General features: G+C 36.4%; 2 protein-coding genes across 4 annotated transcripts; both read left to right on the top strand.

Moving 5' to 3' along the window:
* The first annotated feature begins 519 nt into the window (after positions 1-519).
* On the top strand, positions 520-1796 carry LOC149737517 (phosphomannomutase 2-like). The gene has a single exon (XM_089873657.1). The coding sequence runs from the start codon at positions 588-590 to the stop codon at positions 1338-1340; it is 753 nt and encodes a 250-aa protein (XP_089729783.1). The 5' UTR covers positions 520-587; the 3' UTR covers positions 1341-1796.
* A 1297-nt stretch (positions 1797-3093) lies between these two features.
* LOC149737516 (uncharacterized) lies at positions 3094-11898 on the top strand. Of its 3 annotated transcripts, none has more exons than XM_089873642.1 (16): positions 3094-3319; positions 3422-3467; positions 3536-3695; positions 5783-5907; positions 5989-6114; positions 6345-6458; positions 6870-6995; positions 7291-7395; positions 7451-7704; positions 7941-8160; positions 8489-8627; positions 8972-9091; positions 9432-9503; positions 9845-9953; positions 10238-10394; positions 10821-11898. In XM_089873642.1, exons 1-16 carry the CDS (start codon positions 3206-3208, stop codon positions 11015-11017), a joined length of 2184 nt encoding a protein of 727 aa, XP_089729768.1. In that variant the 5' UTR covers positions 3094-3205; the 3' UTR covers positions 11018-11898. The 3 variants fall into 3 exon arrangements, with proteins under 3 accessions (XP_089729768.1, XP_089729770.1, XP_089729769.1); XM_089873644.1 differs by having other exon boundaries at positions 3095-3313; XM_089873643.1 differs by having other exon boundaries at positions 3095-3319; positions 9435-9503.
* The last annotated feature ends 3732 nt before the right edge of the window (positions 11899-15630 follow it).

The following is a 15630-nucleotide window of genomic DNA, read 5'->3' as shown; positions in this document are numbered from 1 at the left end:
TTTTATTCTGCAAATAAAATTCGTTTACCACCAAATACGGCGATTAAAAGCAATGAAATCATCTTACCCAGAGTCCGTATATAAACATGTTTATAAGAAGGGCCATCTTACCCCAACCTACTATAAGATTTCTATGGTTTAACCGTTCCAATTCGGCACACACCAGATAGTAAAACAACTGAAGCGAAAACCGTAAACAATGAAAGAAGAGAGAACGAGACGTGGCAAAAATTTGATTTCAATTTTTGCGTTTCCAGTTTGACGAGTTTTGTTGGTTGGATTTTCAGTTTTATAAGCGCTATCATAGTAGTTTTATAAGCGCTGTCATAGTAGTTTTATAAGCGCTGTCATAAATAGCAGTGTTGTACTACAGTCAGCCCGATTCTCCCCGACGAATCGCGGTTAAAGCGGGTATGTGTATTCGAATCATTAGGCGTCTGACGTGATCAATACCATGGGCATATATGTTTATGTTTCATATATAATTTAGTAATTTAATGAGATATGTGTATCGTTTTAATGACAATACTGTTCTACCTTTTAGATTGTTACATCTAGCATACAAATTGCAACAGCATCGTTGTACCATGCCAGAAAAATGCAGCAAAACCTTGTGTTTGTTTGATGTAGATGGAACTCTTACTCTGCCTCGACAAAAAGTTACCCAAGATATGAAAGATTTCATGTTGTCACTGAGAGAAAAGGTTGTGGTCGGACTTGTTGGGGGTTCAGATTTGAACAAAATTGTTGAACAGCTTGGATCCAATCAAACTGATTTAATCAACTCTTATGATTATGTGTTTTCTGAAAATGGACTCGTTGCATACAAGGGGGGAGAATTTCTATCCGAGCAGTCAATTCAATCATATCTGGGTGATGAATTGTTGCAAGATTTTATCAATTATTGCCTCGGCTACATGGCTAAAATTAAACTGCCGGTTAAAAGAGGAACTTTTATTGAGTTCAGAAAAGGAATGTTAAATGTTTGTCCTGTAGGTCGTAGCTGCTCTCAAAAGGAACGAGAAGAATTTTTCCAATTTGACAAAACCCACAACATACGCAAGGATTTTGTTGCTGCTTTGCAAAAGCAGTTTGAAGGGAAAGGTTTAACTTTTTCTATAGGTGGGCAAATTAGTTTCGATGTCTTTCCAGATGGTTGGGACAAGAGGTTTTGCTTAGGACACGTGGCGAATGAAGGGTTCGAGACAATCCATTTTTTCGGAGACAAAACTATGGCAGGTGGAAACGACTTTGAAATCTTTTCCGATCCAAGAACAATAGGTCACACTGTCACTTCACCCGATGATACAAAGAAACAAGTGTCTGAATTATTCTTTTAATTTTTTTCTTTAGTTTTAATAACACAAACTAAAATGTGCAGTTAGGTAAAATACATGGCCATATTACACCTTGTAAATTGTAGACCAGTAACCCATTCTAGTATAATGACCGACATGCTATAATCAAGTATTCAGTGCAGAGTGTAAAACTATTATAGTTACTTATTGTGCTAGCTTTTATATATTCCATGTGTAAATACTGCACAAAGTTGCTTTACCTGGTAGCATTATAATAATCCTTTTTGTTTGCCATATTTTATAATAGCATTCATGATTTTATAGAAAATGAAAGTAATGTATATGAAATTATTAAAATAAGATTTGTATTGCATTGGTTTTAATTCTTTTTTTTTTATAAAGAATGGCATTTTGGTTTCATCAATGTGTATTTTATCCACATGTATTGTGTATCCCGTTTGATACTTTTTAATAAATGTGTTGCAGTAACAAGCAAAAGGTGCCCCATTAACCACAACCCAGAATTGTAAAAAGATGGGACTCTTAGCATACAAATTAAAACAACATTTTTTGTACCATGCCAGAAGTTGTAAAAAAGGCTGCCAAGGGCCAGGAATAGAATACACTTGCCTACCCCAAATAAGTAGTCTGCTAGTCCAATATAAAGTCTGTGTGTGATGTGAATAACGATCAGTGGAGAAAACGATCAAAATGATGTCAGTTGTTTTATAGAGGTTAGTTATAAATGCGCAATGCAGCAGGTATCGCAACAGGTATCGCATGGCGTGTTCTGTCTGTCACAGAACGGCGTGCTTCGCCGTGCAATCCATAAACGGTGGGAGACTCTCAAACGTAGGACATTAAGAAATCACAATAACTGGTTCTAATTGCAAAGGAAAAGCAAATCACACGAAAAGTAGAAGTTTACCATGGCCTACTAAATGGCCATGCGTTTACACTAAAGAGAAAAACGCGTATGTCTAAGAACCGTTTACATGTTTGAGGTTTACAGAAAGAGCTCTAACATATGGTAGGGTGCGGGAAGATGGGACACTTTTCCATTCTATTTTCGGTAATCCTTTAGCTGGTGGCCACCTGAAATTTTGGTTTCAAAATGTTCCTTAGGTCTCACTGATACTCATTGTATAATTTTTTTTTGAAAAAACTCGGGCGTTCGTGTCGAAAATTAACTTTGAAAGTGCGCGAAATCGTGCTGCGTCACCGTATTTTCCACATCAGCCGTTATGAATTAAACCAAGGTTGGATTATTACGTCATAGAAGGCGTATTGTTACGTTTGATTCCTACGTTAAAACAGTGGGGAAAAACAAGGCTATACCGTCTTATAGCGTATGTAATATACCACTATTGTGACGTAACAGACGCAAATCAGACAAATTACGGTGACACAGCATGTTTTTGCGCATTTTTAAAGTTAATTTTCGACACGAACGCCCGACTTTTTTGAAAAAAAAATTAGACAGCAGGTATCAGTGAGGGCTATAGAACATTTTGAAACCAAAATTTCAGGTGGCCACCAGCTAAAGGATTACCTCTATTTTCTCGTCCTTTTTGGTAGTAAACAAGGAACTTTCAGAGAATTATAAAACCGCACCCCACGACTTCCATGTTTAAAACACGATCAGAATATTTGGATATTAGGGGCTAGGGCGTTCCATCTTTCCTCACCCTACAATATAACAAATATGTGCAAATGTATCTTTTACCGGTATTTTATCACCTTTATTTTACCTGCATGAAGTCATGCGTCACGGTTATAAAATGAGTTTTCTATGGCGTTATATATGGATAGTCTTTTGCATAGAAATCACATGCAAGGGATATTGAGCGATTTGTAGCGATATTTTAACATTGGCAATATGCGCACGGATAAAATTAAAGCATGAAATGGCAGTACGACCAAAAACAACATTTTCCAGTGTGAATGAAACGGTTGAGGATGTATCTTGTGGGTGTGTTATGCACAGAATCAAAGGGGGGTACAAGCGGAAAAGAGTGAGTGTACGTTTTATAAGACGGTCTTTATGTTTAACAATTCCATAGTTAATTGAAACATGACAGAAATACAATTTGAGGCATAGAATTAATTCATTTCTCTTTCAGCGATGGGGGCAGTTAAGATTTACAGTCGACAAGAGTACAGACACAGGTAACCTAAACCATCTGTACTGTAATTTGTAAACGATAACAAATCGATACTTGCATACTTTATTATAGCTCTCTGCATTATTCGACTTTTCAAGCACGATATAACAAGTTCTGCTTATGAACCAAGTCGAGGTAAAGAACCAAAGTTAAAATTTGAGTTGAAATTTACAAAACAAGATTTTTGTGGCATTGAGAAAGGGGAACATTACGATCGTCATGGAATGAGAAGGTAATTATGTCATTCTGTATTTATCATGTATAAATATATTATTCTATACAATCTATAAACCACTCTTGTTATTACTATATCATACCCTTCTATATTTCCTATGTGTGGTATTAATATATCATTCTATGTTTTCCATGTATAAACTACCCCCGTTATTGATATATACATCAATCTATATTTCACATGTATACTCCAGACTGGAAAATATGTCGTGCGCGGAGGATTTATCCTCCGCGCAGAATTTTCAAAATTGGTTAAAAATCCGCGCAATTTTCGCGGTATTACTAGCAATCCGCGCAAAAATATAATAAAGCGCGTAAAAATCGCTGCAAGACTTGATAACTTTTCCTGTTTGTAAATGCGCTTGGATAGAAACTAAACTAAACGGCTGAGGTTGAGAACTAGCTGCCTTTTTCTTACGTTCTCTCACGATTATGACGTATGTCTTTGTGTGTTTATGACTCTATCAGCCAACGTGCGTATGCCCACAGAAATAAAAAAGAGTAGAACGCGCATCTCCAATGTCGGTAAAGGAGAGGGGTAATACACTCTCTTTCTTTCGCGAGTCGTTCCCGCTTACTATTGTAGTCAATAAAATCCAGGGCGCTTTATGTAGTTTTTCTTTGTTTTTTTGAAAAATAACTAATACAAGTATATATATATATATATTTCTAAAAAAAACGTTTGTTTGGACGTTTTAAAAAAAAAATTAAATGTTTAAATTTCATAAACAGGAGCTAAACTGTAAGCGTTAACCTACCGAATAACCAAATTGACCTAAAAAACTGGAATAGTTGTACCACTTAGCACTTACATATTAAAGGCTTGTGAATGTTAAACGAAAAACGCACCTGATTTTTCGGCGGGAATTCGTAGTACAAACTTGGCACTGCCTTTCCCAAAGTTGCGTATAAAATAAATGTAGTTTGCCAATTAAACAGAATAAGGCTGTAATAAACCACCTAAATATGTTCACTGTTGTAGTGCTGTATATTTACAATGTTTTTCTCAGCCAAGCAGCATGTTTATTACGAAATAGTGGGGATTCACACGTGGATTCATTGCATCGTAATAGCGATTGTTTGACCTGGTAATTAATTACGACATAATAGCAACTCACACGTTCATTATTTGCGTAATAATAGCAAATGTCCCCTTGATTATTTAGTCTGCAGGTGCTTAAAACAGGTTGGATATTTGCCTTTTCACGATGCGCCTAAGTAGAAATCGATTTGAAAAAATACTTTGTACATGCTTAAAGCAACGCTTGTATTAAAAAAAGGTGGGAACTATTGTAATAAGGAAATAAGGAATACAGCATGAAATGACACGCTTCACTAACTTATGTGAATTAAAATAATGCTTATGACAATCCCTAAAAATATTTGCGATCGTTTAGGTGGAACTTAAATTGGTGCTCGTGTACCACATGGGAGACCTTTGCGTACCACAGTTCGAGAACCACTGGTTTTTAAGCATAATTATATCTCCTTCAGTATATTCCCCAGTTGGCCGACTGGTCACAAACACACGAAGACGTACGCAGGGATGCACAATATTCTAGGATATCTTAAAATACTTTATTTCGAATCTTTTGTATTTATAACAAAAAACGGCCAAGCCGAAACGTATAGCAACCTTTGAAAAGACGCTGCAAAACGTTTTCTCTCGAAAGTCCCACAAACACAAGAATCTTTTTTTTCAAAATTATTAAATTTAAAAAAAATGTTAGTTTAGTTGAAGAGATGATGTATGATAGCGTTATTAAACAAAATAGCGAACGTATGAAAGCGTTACACTGTTACAGTAATGTGCATCACTAGACGTACGTCATAATCGTTGCGTAAGAGAACGTAAGAAAAAGGTTGTCAAGTCCTTTAACCTCAGCCGTTTAGTTTATACTGTATTTGTTTGGTTCGCTACTTTACTTGTAAATTAGGAGGTTAACAATTAAGTTTCAAGAATCAGACGATCCGCGCAAAAAAATCGCTCGTCCGCGCAAAATCCGCGCAATTTCGATCTCCAAAAAAAATCCTCCGCGCAGTTTGCAAACTTTCCAATCTGGTGTATACTCTCCTGTTATTCAGGTACCTTTGCATTATTACCAAAGAAAAACATCTAATTATTGAAGATGCCGTAATGACAGCAGCTGGGATAAACCACAATGTCCTTGGAACATGGTACCAGTTAATTGCTGAGACAATGGAATATGGTATGTATTTAATGTATTTTATGTATAGTCATAGAATTATCGTTTTTATCAATGTTGATTTTCCTTTTAATTTTAAAACAGTGAATCGTTGGAGAATTGTTGAGAATAATCCGAAACTTGCGAAGAAGATTTGTTATTTGCATGTAAGCGTAGAGAACACTTGTGAGTGTCACAGTCTTGAAGATAAAACAAGAGAAAATCGTAACTGTAAGTATCTATGTGGATTTATATATTCTGGTACGCCACAGGGGTGAAGTGCTTAACCAGCCTCCAACCCAGAGGTAGTAGGTTCAAGGCTCGTCGCTGCTACCACTTGATGTCTTTAAGCAAGACACTAAACCGCAATTTCTCCAACCCAGTGGTCACTAATGGATCGTCCAAATCGAGGATAAAGCAAGTTGCATTCAAATAAGTTACTATCTCTGTTCTCATTATAGGTCTTGTATTACGCTCATGGCCGACTCATATGATGCAGCAGATTCATGAGAGCGTTGAGATTCGTGATGGAGTTTCCTTCACCGACCTAACCTTTCATGTTCCCGATGATTTAGGTAAATGTTTTGTTGTGAAGATATGCTGTGCAAATATGCACGGTGCAAACTCTTTTTTTTAATTCGGTATAGTAGAATGGGGAAGGTTGGAACACTTTAGCACATAATATTTAAATACCCTTTTTATTCAATTAACAACGGTCTGTGGAAGTTGTGAGAATACCGTTTTGTAAATCTTTGAAAGTTCTTTGTTTACTACAAAATGGGATAGGAAAATAGAATAAAAAGGTGTTGAATCTTCCCCCCACGGCCCGAACCCAATATATCTGTTACAACTTCCTTGTAGGCTACTTATTTCGTTTATTTATACGTATTACAGTTGAGAACAAAAGCACCCCTTGTCTTACAATATGCTTTTCGGATTTATTTTAATTCATGTGACTTTATAACATTTTTGTCTCTGTGTTCCAGGAAACCTAAGCCGAGTTAATTTAAGTGTGGAGGGAACTCCAAATGTAAGACAGTTAGTCGAGAAGTTAAAACGAACCAATGGACATGCCCCACGTGCCAAAACAACTTTATGCCCAGGGTTTGATGGTAAGTGACATCTTCACTTTCTGTTAATCTGCATGTGTGAGGTCCCACACCATATTATACCATGAAACCTAAGGTATAGTCTAGAGTTGGCTCAATACTCTGGACACTCATGGTGCTCTAACCCATTTGGTAGCCTACTCATTGGGTTATAGCAATGTTTCTTACTGGCCTTGCACAGAACACATATATCAGTATCGAGCATTGAACCTGGTATCTTTCGGTTATGTAATGAGTTAATTTAACCATCAAACTTAGCTTATGTAAATTTCTAATTTTTTTGTGACCCCTCTTTTAGATTTGAATTGTTCACCAAATCTCATTCGGATTCCTCGGCAAAATCCTCCAAAGGGAATTCGTGGCATGTTGACTAAAACTATAAGTGGAAAGAATAATCAGCAAGGTAAGCATACAGAAAGGTATGGTATTCATAGTTTAAATGCTCTATTCCATCACAGGCAACCTAGACATGCAGAAAGCAAAGAAAATGCAACAGAACAGCCCCGCTAATGTTTATGTGAGCCTTGAAAACCAATCCCCAGAACCCGATTCAAATTCATCTCCAACTGAACAACAATACTGTAACCTTCCTCCAAAGGAGGCGTCGTCACCCCATTCGCAAAACAGGGATCATAATCACTCAGGTTCCCAATGCGATCATGATTCAAACCCGCGTATCCTCGTTGCTTCTAATTCCGACAACTTGTTTCAGGTATATAACAAATACAGCTATTAGAATGCTATGCACAAAAAATGGGAAAAGTCATAACTTGCCAATTTTCAATACTTTATAATATAGGCATAATCATTTTAACTCCTTATGTTTTTTAGCCTTCACAAGACAACAACAGCTATTGAAATGCATATTCATAAAATACAGCTAAAAAATCATAACTTGCCATACTTAATAATAGAGGTATAAAAATTCTTCATACCTTATGTTTTTAGCCTTCACCACAAGACATCAATCCTTATATAAACCATCAGCCAGCACCAAGGTTGCCACCTAGTGATCCTTTCGATCCACCTCACCCAAGACATCGGCCTCGGACCCCGAGTTTTGATGACGACTTTAAAAAAGGCCCCGCACTTGCAACACAAACAAGTTTTGATTCCGATTACCAAACTGGCAACTTCTCGACAAGTCTAACTTCAACTGACCTTGATAGTATGGACCGATTTTATATAACTTACCTTAACATGTTTTCATTAACCTAAAACTTGGGTGCTAAACTGATGAGTGTAGTGGTGTGTAGACACACAGTCACACACCCATACAAATGAAGACAAAATGGTTACATTAGTAAGGTCAAACACCACTGCACAGTGTTATCATAAAACTAATAAACTTTTTATTTTGTCATAAGAAGAAAACCCTGGCTATCTTTAATTCTAATCTTCAGATTTTCAGATAATACATTTTTTACAACTAATATTTGCCGTCATATTGTTATCACAGAAATTAACAATTTGTTAAATGAAACTTTTATGTACAGATCGGTATGTGAACCTACAGCAAAACAACTCAGACCATCATAGTAGTCCAGAACCTCCAACTTCTAACCAAATATATCGGAATCTAAGTTCTGAGGATAATCCACCAGCTGTTCCAGCAAGAGACGTGGAACGCATGAGGTAAAATTAACATAAACAGCATATACAACAAAGCGGTTTTTAATACAACAAAATAAACAAATATACGAAAAAAAAAAAATTATATAAACAAAGACAAAATTTATATATACAACAAACTGCATACAACAACAGAACAAAGCAAAGTTGTTGTAAATAAATACAAAGTCATTTGGGATGACTCCAGGAACCAGATATGGGGTAGTTATATCTGCATTTGTATGAAACAAATCTAGCTTATTAGTTCTTATATTTTTAATTAATACAGCGTAGGTATTCCAGGCCTACCCTGCCACCCCAGGTTTGGTCCCTATGATTCCAGTGTTAATAATATATAATATATTCAGTCAAAACCAGCCGTACATCAACCTTTCCCATCGCTTAAGTCTTCCCCTGATGGACGAACGATCTCCCGATCATCGATTGTCTCTTGCCAACCAACCACCCCCAAGACCCCCCAAACAAAGGTGATAGATTTTTGAACTTAAATATGTGCGGTAGTTTTTTCGATTCTGATTTCCTACTGGAATTTTGTTTTGTGAGTTTTTTACCTAAAAGTGGTAAAGCGTCTATTTGAATCAGAAACTGATAATTTCATTTTAGGGGAAATATCTCACAAAATACAATTCATATTAGTGAGACTGTGAGTGATTTACTTATTAATAAGAAACTGATGATGACATTTAACGCAAAATATATATCTCAAACTTACAGTAGTTACTTCGTTGGGACTTTTGGTATGTAGTGTGCAGAATTGTAGACCATTAGCGGTAAACACTTTATATTGCAATTTCTTTTTAATTCAAGCAGCATGACTTCAGAGCGTAACAGAGAACACGTGAGAGCCCCCCCAATACCTGGGAGACAGTTTGATGAAAGGTGAATATTGCATTTTAATAAGGTCTAATGCTATACACTCAGTTGTTTGACTGGGAACCAAGACAAAACACATGTGATATTATGCTTGGATTTCACTTATTCATCCTAATTATTTTTCAATAAAGTTAATAGAATAGAATTGCCACTTAATATTTTTATTTTTTTGTTTTGAGAGTAAAGCCCAATAGCACAAATGTAAACCGTGAATACCTTAGCATCACCGTGTCAGTAAATATAGGGCTGTTAAATAAAATCCTTATTATTTAAAATCTTATTATAAACACTCCATACTCTGCTTCTTTTGTTTGACATCAATGTTAGTTTCACATGTCCATATTTAGATACCAACAGCAGGGAAGAGTCGATCTTGTTGCTTCGTCAATTGAAAGAGGAACTTTACCTCCTCTTAACCTTGAAGAGGACAGGAGAGCTTATGAGAACAGCACTGCAGTGGGTTACTGGTTGAAGAGAACGATTTATTACCTACTTTTAAAAAAATGTCATTTTTTATAGCAGCAAATAATTACAAACTTAGGAATGGTATCGAATGTAAAAGGTTTTTTAGTCATACTTTTACAAACACGAAGGGGCAGAGATAGTTAAGATACATTATCTTGTGAAACACATTTTCTTTCGTTGGTTGCAATGTTTTAAACCCAGGGTAGGCCTGCCTTGCCACCCCAGGTTTGTTGCCTTGTTTTGCACCGAATTATACTGTTACTTTTCCCATGTAGTTTGAAGTCACAATCAATGAAGTGTTGCAAGGAACACATTGGAATTCACGGGATCGTTGGCTGAATCTTCCTCATGCATTATTTGTAAAACTTGCCCTTGGTTTAGAGAACGACAGTACAACTGTGGCAGATTGGAAGGTTCTAGCTGAGCAACTAGGTTTGTGTGCGTTTGTTTTCAAACAGTGATTTATGTGTTTGTGTGCGTTTGTTTTTAAACAGGTTTGTATATGTGCGTGTTTGTTTTTAAACAATAATTTTTCTGCATTGTTGTGTGTTTTTTTAACTAGTAATTTTCGTGTTTGTATGTTGAATGTTTTATTTTAAAATAGTAATTGTAGGAATGTTTTAGCTGACGAAGAACGAAAACATATTAATGGTGTATTTAATATATCATGTACTATATTGTTTTAATTAGAATTTGCATTTTCCAAGTCAATTCTGCTACATCTTCTTTGAAAAGAGAAGTTTCAGTTTATGGATAAAGTCGAACTCAGAATATACTCTCGTGAATTATGTTTAATTTGTATTTTCATAATTTTTTAATGTTGTAATATTACATAATATTGACATACTTCACTACCAGGTCTTTCGTTCAAGCACATTCAACAGCTGCTAAGTTTGTCGCGGAGTCATGCCAATATTAGGCCACTAGAGGTCCTACTACTGCACTGGAGTCGAACCCAATCTCCCGTGCCGCTAACTCTCCCAAACTTAAAAGACGTGTTATTAAAAATAGGCCGCGCTGATCTCGTTGAGTTGCTTAACACTGCATTTATCTAATGCTCGTCTGCGTAATTTGATACGTTGTTGTTATGCATACACACACCAATGCGGTTAATGAATATTAATTAAATATAGTTTTGTATATAATTCAATGAATGCTTAAGATGAAACATTGTGTTTTCTACAAAGTGGTAACTTATTTTAACGATCACTTTACCTTTTTGCCATAATGCCTTTAAAATGAACTATTTGTATCTGAATATCTTTTCCTCACGTACCCCCAACCACTATTTTACCATTGCCAATTATATTGCAGTCTTGTTGCAGGTTCATACTTCCTAGCATTGCACTTATCAATTTTAATGAGATTATTTTTAAACTTCTCCACTCCGCCCTTTTCTGCAACTTCATCCCCCCCCCACACCCTACACAATACAAACCCACAACTTCCACTCTACGTTTACATTCACACACTTCCACTTGTGCAATTACTTGCTGCAATACATAAGCTGTCGATCTCCCGCATTTCCAATAAGCTTATGAATATCAAAAACTTGCACTACGTTGCTTAATATATATATATATTATTTGATCTGGTACGTTCTACCCATTTTTGATGCAGTTTAGTACTCTCGCATGTGTTGCACAGCTTTACGTGCGTCTTTTATTACCATGTTTCTATTGCAAAATTGATATTACTATAGATTCATACGACGTAAATATTTTTGTTTAATTTTAGATATACCATTCACTATTACCCTTCTTGTACAGTGTACTTTCCATAAAAACTTTCCATAAATTGCGTGTTGGTTAGAAGGGAAATGCAAAAAAATGTTATTAACGTTACCAATGAATTGTATTAGTTTATATAGTAAAGATTCTCCATTGTGAACTGCTGCTTAAAAGGAAATGTAATACATATATATTTATACGTTTAATATACGGGCGACATTATGTTTAGCAATGCTCCGGAAACCGGTGTCGTTTTAATGCTTGCGATTGAAAACAACGATATTTGCCAACACATAGCAAAGCTAACGTTTAAGGTGGGCGTGGCAGAAAATATCAGCCTTTGGATTTGAAATTAAGGTAAATGGATCGAGATAAAAGTAACAAAAATAAGGAAGTCGTGGAAATCGAGGCTGAGAATTACCGATTGAAAATAAGAGGACGCTACAGGAGAGTTGTGTTTAATATTCGCGGAGCTACTAAAACAAGCGTGGAGTATAACAAAGAACAAGGCGAACTAAAAGCGACAGCAAGTGCAGCGCCAATATTTGTTCCAGGACAGATGTTGGAAATTCCAGCAACCAACGCCGATGAACCAGACACAGAAACACCAAGATTTGTTCCAGGGCAGTTGTTGGAAGCTCCAGCAACCAACGCCGATGAACCAGACACAGAAACACATTTAATCAGTTTTATGCAGAACGCACCCTCGTTTGATTCTGCTCAAAATCAAGTTCCAACTTCATTAAAAGGACCAGAAATGATTTTCGATTCACCGGGTAAAAATGTAAAAGTTTTGGATTTATTTAAACCGCCCAACGTTTCTACCTCTGAATCTACAATGTCATCCATAGATAAGTTGGATGGTGAAACATTCAGTCATGAACCATCTACCGTCGAAGCTGAAGAAATTCAACATGCAAAAACCTTTGTTTCATCAATAGTTGGAACATCCAGCGCCGAACCACCCAACATAGCTAGAGAAACAACCAACAATACCATTACCCCTAGAATGAGTGCCTCGTTGAATCGCGCTGACAACAAAATGCCATCTATGGTGAAAAGTCACGTAAGGCATTTTGAAATACCGAATAAACACGAATTAGCCTTGAGCTTTTCTCAGAATCCTAAAAGTTCCGCTGAAACACAAATGCTGACATTGCCCGCAACCGGTCGGGTTAAATCGACCATTGCAAAGTTTCAAGCTTCTCCTACCACTGAGGGTAACAAGTCTCAAGGCAAGAGCATACCAACATCTACAGGAGCGGGAACATCCATCACCAAAGACAACACATTTACGTTTGAGAAACCGGACGAACAAAAAATGAAACTGAACATCGCATTTTTATCTTAATTCAACTTTATTCTTCAACTCTGTTATTAACTTATGTAGTTTTTTAGTTGCGGGTTAATTATGCGCAACTGTCAGCTGGCGAATAACTTACTTACCATGAAGAACGACGTAAATATATTTTACTATATGGAACTTAGTGTCCGCATGACATGATATACATCCAGGTTGTACAATTTTTAAACGTATTTTACTTATAAGACATACTATAGTAGGGTGGGGGAAGATGGGACACCTTGAGTACAAAATATTTAAGTATCCTGATCGTGTTTTAAACAATTAACAACGGTCTGTGGGGGTCGTGAAGATACAGTTTTATAATTCCTTGAATTTTCTTCATTTACTACCAAAGGGGGCGAGAAAATAGAATAAAAGGGTGTCCCATCTTCCCCCAACCTACTATATATTATTGTTTAATGTATTGGAACTTGTTCAGTTTTTGTGTTATAAGACGACTATGCAATTTATTTCTATACTTGGCGATTTTCGTTGTTATTTATCAGCGTACTTATGCGGCTCTACATAAATATATTTTGTAAATATTACCAGCGTTCAAAGGGACAATTTTCTTAATACACAGTACCACCGCGACCAGTACACGCATTAATTTTTAAATAGCGTCGTGTTTCGTCATATACAATACATAGCAATACTTGGGTCAAATTTCGAAGAAGCCGGTGTGATCTACAGGTCATATATTTATAGGTTAATTACGTTGCTTGCTGCAATATGTAAACCAGTTAACTCTTCCCCCATGGTAGAAAAAACGATAGCCGAAAAAACACGCTAGATAAAAAAAACATACTAAAATTGTCAATTAAATTTGTTTTTAATAAACAAATATATTGTTACTGTATTTCTGTTAATATATCACATCACACACAAATGTATATGCAGACTCTCATACGCACAACATGTATTGAGTATGTCATGCATCAACTCTAAATGTTCCAGGATGAACGATCTGACATTGAACACAAAGTTGGTCCAGCATTTGTGTTATAAGATACTTAACGGTAATCATCCTTTATTAACCGGTGACAACAAGAGGAATTTCCAAAGTATTAAAATACGTATTAATAAAAATTCAACAAAACGCATATAGATTGGCATACATTGCAAACGAATCGTTTCTTGCAGTTTTAGCGGAAACCAAGAGGTTTCAAGGAAGCAAGTGCTGCATAAAAAAAGTGAAACTATTTTTCGGTTTATTCATTGTACCATACATATACATATGACACGAGAAGTGCATGAATTTTGACTGGTGGTTCAAATAAAAATATAAAGAGAAATGTCTATAGTTACAGAAGAACATTCTGTTCGTTTGGAGAATATTGTAGAGGAAAAAGATTTGAGTAATGTCAAGGAAACGCCCAATGACTTTTCCAGCAAAAACAGCGATACTTCCACTGGCTATTTAAAGGGTGGCAAGGTAGCCAAGATAAATAAGGCAATAAAAGTAACTCGTCGCGTGTCAAATGCAACAAAACGAGCTGGTGGTGATGTTGCAAAGAAAACTGTTGACCTGGTGAAGATATCGTCTTTTGGTGAAAAACAATGGGAGAAAAGTGTTGTAAATGGCGAAAATAATGAAACATTGGGGTACCTTGGTAATGACGAAAAAGAAGGAAGTGGCGAAAGTAAAAAAGCGTCGAAAAAAGATAATATTGTAGCAATTAAGAAGACGGTGGCTGAAAATGCAAAGACAGCCAAAGCCATAGCGATCGGCGACGGTTCTGAAGGATGGAAGAATCGTAAACTATCAGGAGGTCTCATTACAGTTGGAGAACTGACAGAGGTTGTTCGCACTGTTGGAGTTTCTTCTGTGAACGTTGTTGCTCCTGGGTCGGGAAAAGTGGTGGACATGGCGTTTGAAGTTTTGGAGAAAAAGTTGGATGAGAATGAAAAAGAAGGAAAACACGGGGAAGATTCTCCTGAAACTGAATCCAATTGCGAATCAGCAAGATCCAAAGACGCAGAATCCGAAACTGCAAAATCCGAAGCTACAAAATCCGAAACTTCAGAATCCGAAGCTACAAAATCCAAAGCTCCAGAATCCCAAACTGTAGAATCCGAAGCTACAAAATCCGAAGAGGTAGAATCCGAAGCTACAAAATCCGAAGAGGTAGAATCCGAAGCTGCAAAATTCAAAGCTCCAGAATCTGAAAAAGCTGCAGAATAAACGTTTGACATCTTTTCATAACAGTGTGTTGTTAAATATTCCGTGTTTGACTTCGATGCCCTTTTACCTTGGGCTTAATAGCATTTTTCACGTCTATGACCTTCGGTTCATTCAGATTTAATAAACGTAACATGACCTGTACGTGAACTAATGGTAGTATAAACCACGTTTTAGACGAGGTCTATTTGCGTAATCAATACAATTTGTGTATTAATCAATTTGTTTGTAACGGAAAGCGTCATACATCTATCATGCTTGTCTTCTCGATAACCCGACATACGTAAATACCGTCCAGCGGTTTAACAATATAAAGCAAGCATCAAACACGGTAGATTTAAATTCTAAGCAAGTACCCAAGCATAGGCAACAGTATAGAAAAGATATTACGGTATAACATTACTATGCCCG

The sequence above is a fragment of the Ciona robusta genome, chromosome 3, assembly GCF_009617815.1.
Source record: "Ciona robusta chromosome 3, ASM961781v2".
NCBI lineage: Eukaryota > Metazoa > Chordata > Ascidiacea > Phlebobranchia > Cionidae > Ciona > Ciona robusta.
The sequence above is the reverse complement of the archived record's forward strand: the minus strand, read 5'-3'. Positions and strand labels throughout refer to the sequence as shown.